The sequence below is a fragment of the Nematolebias whitei genome, chromosome 12 (assembly GCF_014905685.2).
Source record: "Nematolebias whitei isolate Nwh7 chromosome 12, NemWhi1, whole genome shotgun sequence".
Lineage (NCBI taxonomy): Eukaryota > Metazoa > Chordata > Actinopteri > Cyprinodontiformes > Rivulidae > Nematolebias > Nematolebias whitei.
In genome coordinates, this window is record NC_056509.1 from 14146444 (window position 1) to 14154689 (window position 8246).

Here is an 8246-nt window from a genome sequence, read left to right on the forward strand (position 1 = left end):
TTAATAGTGTTGAGCCATTTTAATGAACAATGCTGCAGATAATACATGGTTTTACTGTGTTTACACTGTGACATAGTTCACACTTGGACTTGTGATTCTGTGCGTCAGAATTTCAGGGATGGCATGCAGAGTTTAATACCATTAATCAAAATAAGAAAGAGGAATTATTATACCTTTGAAAGTTTTTATTTAACACAAAGCAAAACCAATGTGTCATTTTAACTGAAGTAAACACATTTAAGTAAAAGTTGTCTGCCTGAACAAATTAGACACAACTAACAAAGGAATAGGCACTGATCATTTCCACTGATATTTCAAGTCCAGTTTGTAATCAACTCTAGTTAAAATACTGTCTATTCAACCTTGTAATGGGTCAATATTGAACAATATTTTAACTTCCAGACACCATTTTTTAAACTTGGACGTGAAAGTTGAGCCATTTGGAGGAATCTCTTGTCTCCTTTCCTAACATCCCATGAACTGACACATTTTAATATTGCAGCAAGAATTTCTTGTTCAAGTTCAGAAAAAGTTGTTTTTCAAATATTTTTGAGTACAATCTGGCTCTTTTTGGAGAGAGAATCTGTCCTGTTGTACTGAGCAGTCTTTCAATAAGGACATGGGTGGAGCATATCTTCTGGCTGTCTCTCTTGCGGTGGAATACATTTTGGGTGTATTAGTGGTGCTGCAGGTGCACCCAGCTCAGTGACATATATACTAGAATATAGCTCTTCTTGAAGGCGGGCCTAACGTTACCTGCCCACTTTGCAGTGATTCAATGGACCAGCTCCCCTCTCAACATTGGTTACTTTCAAAGTAACAAACAAATCAAAAAGCCGCAACATGAATGTAACTTGTAATGCAATGCATTATAGAAATGTAGTGTAGTAGAAAGTATTGATGCTTGATGTAAAATGTAGTGGAGTAAAAGTATGAAGTACCCACATTTAACTCTACATAAGTAAAGTACAGATACATGAAAAATGTACTTAAGTACAGTAATGAAGTATTTGTACTTAGTTACATCCCACCACTGGACTGAGATATAACTTTTGGAATAATCTAAGGGGCGCACTCGAGTCAAATAACAACACAACTGTATATCGAATTGCTCACTGATCACGCACAAAAAAACTGGTGCAGATCGGATAATATATCATTGAGATATAACAGTTTGAATAATCTAGGGGGCGCACATGAGTCAAATGTTAAACAACAATACCAATGTGTATACAAATGCTCACAGATGACACACCAAAAATCTGTTGCGGATAGGATGATGTATCATTGAGATATAACTATTGCAATAATGTAGGGGGTTCACTAGAGTCATATGTTAAACCACAACATCAATGTGTCTAAAAGTCCTCACTGATCACCACAATAATTCTGGTGCAGATCGGATGTTGTATCACTGAGCTATAACTTTAGGAATAATGTAGGTGGTGTTGTGGAGGCTATTGGCCACTTATCATGGACACCTGTTCAAGGGTGGATAATGATCGATCATAGTGATTTTGGTGCACCTCGGCTGAAATCTGTGCAATTTAGAGCCAAACGTATTGTAACGGTGTCACTTCTTAATTCGCCATGCCGCCACACCCACATCCTCCAGCAAAAACAGTTTGCACTTTAAATCAAGTCAGACTATATTATCTGTCTTCTAACACAGGATCATCCAAATTAGGTCAATGGTGTCAAACAGGGAGCATTCCAAGTTAAAAAAGAGACTTCCTGTTCTGAGGGGGCGGGGCTTTGATGACATCAAAATATGACCACAGTAGATCGTTGGGCACCCAATAGGGATGAGTCATGCCAAGTTTCGTGCATTTCGGTCTTTTAATGTGAACGTTATAGTGTTTTGAACTTTATCACATGAAGCAAAGGTTTGAGGCCTGGCCACGCCCCTTTAACATATACGAAAACGCAAGCTTTAGATATCTTTTACTCTCCAATGCCTTAAGGGCATATCAACCAAGTTTGAAGGCAATCATTAAAAATTCCTAGGAGGAGTTTGTTAAAATTCGCAATTAGAAACGCCCAAAAATTACCCTTTGACCCAAAATGTCCGACTTCCTATTGGTTTTGGACCAGGGCTCCAAGAGACTTTTTCATAGGTCCTGAGAAGATATAAATGTTCACCGAGTTTCAGAATTATCGGTCAAAAAATGGCTTGGGTCTAAGGTTTTAAATTATTCTAGGGGGCGCTGTGGAGGCTATTGGCCACTTATCATGGCTTCCTGTTCAATGGGTGGATAATGATCGATCATACTGATTTTGGTGCACCTTGGTTCCAAACTGTGGAATTTAGAGCCACACGTATGGCGACAGCATTACGTGTTACTTCACCACGCTGCGCCGCCCACACGCTCGTCCCAAAACTGTCAGTGTTGGAAAGCAAGTTACACCAACATGTCTTCGGTCACTGGATACACTATCATGCTGATCAGGTAACAGGGGTCAGATAGGGATCGTTCAACGTAAAACTATACTTCCTGTTGTCAGAGGGCATGGCTTAAGTGATGTCATGATTTGACCATTCAGTCTTGCAGGGGACTGGATGTGGATAAGTCACTGAAGGTTTGATGTTTCCGACGGTTTTCTTGTAGGTGTTATTAGCATTTCGTTTTTCATGGCGAGATGTCAAACTTTGAGGTCTGGCCCCGCCCCTTCAGCATGCTCCGAAATGAACCATTTAGATAACTTTGCATCCCCCATGCCTTTTGACCAAAATGGCCAAGTTTGAAACCGATTGAGCGAAAACCCTAGGAGGAGTTTGTTCAAATGTGGAGGCTGTAAACCGCCAAAAAGGTGTGAAAATTGGGCCGACATTCCAAAATGGCTGCCTTCCTGTTTAGGGAAGGGTTTTCTGTGCATCTTGGGTAATTGGACAAGCGTACCAAATTTCATGTTTCTACGACAAACTAAGGTTAAAGCGGAGGGTATTCTGAAAATTTCTAGGTGGTGCTCAATCTGTTTCTTTTGCGATTTTTGCAACGCCCTTAAAATACGTAATTTTTCACCAGCCCTGATGCGTCCACCAAATTTGGTGACTTTTGGGATATGTTAAGGCCCCCAAAACGGCAATTAATTTGGCGGAAAAAATTGCAGCTCGGGCCTGAACAGAGTGATTACAATAGGTCTTCGCAGCGCTTCACTGTTCGGGCCTATTGAGTGTTGCTGCACTTTGAATCAAGATGGGCTGAATGGAAAACATATCCTCTGATTTTATGGTAAATGGACTGTACTCATAAAGCGCTTTTCTATATAATCAAGAGACTCAAAGCTCTTTACACTACAGTCTGTGCCCTCATTTACACAGCACTCTACTACATCTCTACAAAGAATAAACAGTGCTTTTTATTACATTCATACACCAATGGGACACACATCGGAGGCTCTTGTCTTCCCCAGAGACAATTCGGCATGAGACTGCTGGTGGAATCGAACCCCAAACACTCGCATTGGAGGACGATTGCTCTAACCACTCAGCTGCAGCTGCTCATGGCAAATAATACCACATAGGGTTTTTTTTGTTTGTAAATGAAAAACAGTGCAGGACTATGTAAATAATTTTGGGATGGAGATTTTATGATGTTTTGTGTGTTGTCCGCTCATATACTAAACCCCCATCATCAAAACAGCTTGGAGTTGGCTAAATCACTGTGGAAAATTTTTCCAGAAATTACCATCCTGAAAGCTGATCGAAACCAGCTATAAAAGAAAGCATAAATTAAAGGATTCAGCATTGAATTAGAAAGAGTGAGCCAGTTAAGTGTTTCAATCACAGGAGCTGGTGGTGGACTATAAAATAAAGGCTGGAAGACAACACAAAAAAAGTATGGAGTGAGACACAAAAGAAAAACTCCCATAACAACGGCAAGGGTTTTGGTGGCTTTTCTCTCCATCCTGCTAACAGCTGCTCCAGACTTCGTACCGAGACTGTTTGCGTTCTGAAGGCTGTGCACTTGTTTCTGCGCAACAAGGAAAATCTTTAAGTAAATACAGAGCATTATGACTGCAGGGAAATAAAAAGAAAAAACAGGCCCCATTGTGTTGGCCACTATAACATCAGCTGAGCATGTTTCTTCACACGTACCTTGACTGAATCCTGCAATTGTGATGCCAATTCCAATTAGAGCTGAGACTACCCAGCTCACAATGATCATAACCAAAGTTACCTGAGTGTTTATTTTTGTCCTGTAGGTCAGAGGCTCACACACCGCATAATATCTGTCAATGGAAATGCAGCACAAGTTTAGAATTGAAGATGTGCACAGTATAACGTCAAAGCTGTCCCGTATTTTGCAAAAGAAATTCTCATGATGCAGACATGAGCTCACAGCGAATGTCATACTGAAAGGAAATACTAAAACTCCAACAAGCAGGTCAGTAACAGCCAATGACAGGATGAGGTAGTTTGTGGGAGTTTGGAGCTGTTTGAAATAAATAATGGAGATTATCACAAGCAGGTTTCCGCTCACAGTGAGAGCAGACAGTGAGCCAAGAAAAATATACAAAAACACACAGGTAAAAGTAGGATTACTTGCAAATGTATATGTTCCATTGTCTAAGTCATAGCAGGGATGTAAGTCATTTTCAACACTGCTGCTGATGCCAGTGGATTCCATGTAGAAGATTTCCACATGATCAATCTGTTATGTGAAGAAAATAGGGACATGATTTAGTTCAGAATCAGAATCAGAATGCCTTTATTGTCATTATACGCAAGTACAATGAAATTAAGAGCTACTCCTTTTTTCAGTGCAAAAATATGCTTAAGAAAACACACTAAAAATATAAAAATGTAACGCAATATAGATATAATAGCACTATGAAAGTAAAAAATACAAGTATTTCACAATTATATTGCACATTATGGATACTAGTGAGGTAGTTATGGTGATTGAGAGTATGAAATGTCAGTAGTATTGCAATGTGTTCAGTGTGTTCAGGTCTTGTCATTACTATGACTATGGGTGATTGGATTTAGATCTGGTTTTTCATTGATGCTGATTCTGTTTATGCTTTTGTTATTATTCCTATTTAACACAAGGTCATCTGATCTGATTTAGTATTTCATTGTTTCTGACTGAGTTTATGCTTTTTGTTTTTATTTCCTTGACTTTTGACACAACATGATTTGATTTAGTATTTCATTGTTTCTAATTGTATTTGGTTTTATATTTTTATTCCATGTGCTGTAAATATATCTTGCTACTTTTTATCTGTTGATGTGATATTTTTGTTAAGCACTTTGGTAACAGTTTCTGTTTTAAATGTGCTCTATAAATAAATCTGACTTGACTTGACTTGACTATAATATACAATTTTTAAATAAAACATTTTCAATTTGTTAGAGATATTCTTACCTAGTATATGCCCATCTAGTGTGCCCTCTGATTCTCTGTCAATGCAAGTTTGGTTGTTCGGATTTAAATATCCTGTTCTCATTACCATATTCAAACAATCATTCAACCATCTGTGGCATGTTGTCTTATTTGCATGGGTTTAAAAAAATACACATCGTTACACATCAAATGTTGTGGGTGTGTATGTTAGACAACTGAGCAGATTATAGTAACTTCCCTAAATAACAATAAAAAAATCCTCAGGTGCTTCTAATATAAAATAGCCCATTTACATTTGCTGTTTGTAGCAAATGTTGGAACAATCTCACAGTATATTGAAATCAAGGTTCAAGGTTCTTTATTGTGATTGGCATTACATGTTCTACATGAGGTGGAACAAAATCGTGTACTCAAGGACCCAGTTACACCCAAAAATAGCAAAAATATAAAGTATAAAAAAGAGAAACATTATACAAGCATATAAGATATATGCTAAACAATAATAATGTAATATAATACTTTGTATTAAACAGCAGCCTGAACATGAGTGTGCCATTACTAGTGCATGTCTGATGCAAAGGCTATTTAACACCTTTCTCATATCACAACTCTGGAGACCGAAGACTGTTGTCAGCAGGTTTAATGACATTCAAAAGGGTGAAACTACAAAAAAAAAGACAAACAGTACAATTAAAATGTGCATGTGTACCGCAAAAAATGCACTTCCACAGGGAAACTGAAAGCAAGAAAAAACAACACAACCAAAATGTACACATGCACAGCCCAAAATGCATCTCTATACTAGATTTCTGCTGAATATCATCCTAAATATTTCTATATGTATGAACTTACACTACCGACTCTATTTTGGACAACCTCGTAAATCGTGGGTAATTTGCATGACAAAAAAAAACTCATTTCACAGCCAAATAATACATTAGTGGGCTATATTTAGCACAAAAACAAAGTTACAAAACTAATCCTTCAGTACATACCGGCAATACAACCCCAAACAGAAGATACATGCAGTAATCTTCCTGCAACAAGACACCATGAAATGGTTGACAACGTCACTTGTTACAATGGCCGTCTTGTATAACAGCCACCACTGTTCAATAAAGTTTTGGTCCTGCTAAAAAAATAAAAAATAAAAGGTTGTCAAGTTGTAACACCTGAAACAAACACATGAGGGCAGTCTTTCACTTTTTTGTTGTCCTACATGGATGAAATTTGTTTCTGAAACCATAACATTTACAAATACATAACAGAACACTCCCCGTCTGGCGTGAATAAACGCCACAAATTGAGTCTTTAGGAAAAACAAGATATTTTATGAAGGAACCAAAACTACAGTCTCTGAGATAGGTCTTATTAAAAGCTTTGAACCATCTGATTTGACTACGTTAATTTCTACTTTGTGTACTCTATCATCTTTACTTGGAAAGACCAGAGTTATAAGACCAAGAGGCCATTCATTTCTTGGTACTTGACTGTCTTTGAGTACGACAACACTTCCTAAGCTCACGTTAGGTTGGCTGGATTGCCACTTGCGACGTGACTGGAGGAGGACAGTAGGAAGGAACTCTTTCTTCCACCTGTCCCAGAAGGTGTTTGACAGGTGCTGAACCTGTCGCCACTGGTTATAAATATCTGACGCCATGAAGTTACCAGCTGGAGCCCGAAGAGGGATGATCTTCTGAATCAGAAGAGCAGCTGGGGTCAAGATGAAAGGGTCACTTGAGTCTGTAGAAACTGGGACAAGAGGTCACGCATTTATAATAGCTGCCACCTTTAAGGTGTTGAGAACTTCATTAGTTAGCTTTGTGATGTTGAGTTTGAAAAACACAGGACAATATTCTCCGGGCCAGGCCAATCATTCTCTCCCACGACCCACCAAAGTGGGAAACATGCGGTGGGTTAAAAGTCCAAGTACATCCACGTTCTTTCAAGTAGGTCTGTACAGCTGTATTATCCAAGTTTGAGGAGATCTTTAGTTCCTTACATGTGCTGACAAAGTTGGTACCTCGATCAGAACATATAGTTTTAACAGGTCCTTTTATTGCCAGAAACCGTCTAAATGCATTAATAAAGCTAGATGTGTTGAGTGAGTCTACCACCTCAATGTGAACTCAGGAATGTGAATATGACAGCCCACCTTTTGTTTTGGTTAACACTTCCTCTGGTACGTCGGGAAGACACAAACAATGAGCTGAACACATCTAAACCCACATTTGTGAATGGATGGTTTGTTGCAAGTCGGTCTGGAGGGAGTATCCTGATGCATGCTCAATGCATGGGTCTGGAGGGAGGTTTCACATTTTTGGTGTGCCCAGAGGGACACAAAATCTTTTGCAGATTACACAATGATAGATGATTGTGCTCACCTTTCCCTTGCCACCCACTATCCACCATCCTGCAGAACGTATAGCTCCTTCAGTAAACAGGTGACCTTGATGCTGGACCTTATCGTGGTAGCGCTTTATTAGAAGAGTTGCAACATGGTGGTGGCCTGGAACTATAAGCGGGTTCTTCTCACCTTGGGTCAAATTTGAGTTGGTGATGCGTCCTACCACTCTAAGGAGTCCATTTTCATCCAGATAAGGGTCCATGTTCTTGAGAGGACTGGTTTTGGGTAGCTTCTCATTTTTTTGTACACACTTGATCTCTGTGTGATCTCTTGATCACACTTGAAAATTATTATGATTGAAATAATTGTTTGAAAAAAGGGGCAGATATATTAAGATTTTTTCTTCTTTCTGCTGTAGTGAACTAAGCCTAAGGTCAAAACCCTTGACCTTAAGAACCTTGTGGGACAGAAACTGTCATTTCATTGATTTGAATCCAGAAATACAGGTTGACCCATCCTGAGACTTTCTTTCTTGAAAATTCAAGTGA

At 38.8% G+C, this 8246-nt stretch overlaps 1 protein-coding gene across 1 annotated transcript; it reads right to left on the reverse strand.

Moving 5' to 3' along the window:
- Positions 1 to 3635: 3635 nt before the first annotated feature.
- Positions 3636 to 7960, reverse strand: LOC119418758 (trace amine-associated receptor 1-like). Its single transcript, XM_037686093.1, has 3 exons — positions 7736 to 7960; positions 6395 to 6483; positions 3636 to 4497 (listed from the first exon to the last, which is right to left on the reverse strand). Exons 1-3 carry the CDS (start codon positions 7958 to 7960, stop codon positions 3636 to 3638), a joined length of 1176 nt encoding a protein of 391 aa, XP_037542021.1.
- Positions 7961 to 8246: the final 286 nt, after the last annotated feature.

What these genes read in the sequence shown, in the direction of transcription:
- LOC119418758 (XM_037686093.1), bottom strand. Translation starts at nt 7,960, where the DNA reads ATGGACCCTTATCTGGATGAAAATGGACTCCTTAGAGTGGTAGGACGC. An exon ending in TAGTGGGTGGCAAGGGAAAG is followed by an intron (nt 6,484 to 7,735) that starts GTGAGCACAATC and finishes TTATTTTTTTAG; the next exon opens with CAGGACCAAAACTTTATTGA. An exon ending in AACCATTTCATGGTGTCTTG is followed by an intron (nt 4,498 to 6,394) that starts TTGCAGGAAGAT and finishes TCTTGGCTCACT; the next exon opens with GTCTGCTCTCACTGTGAGCG.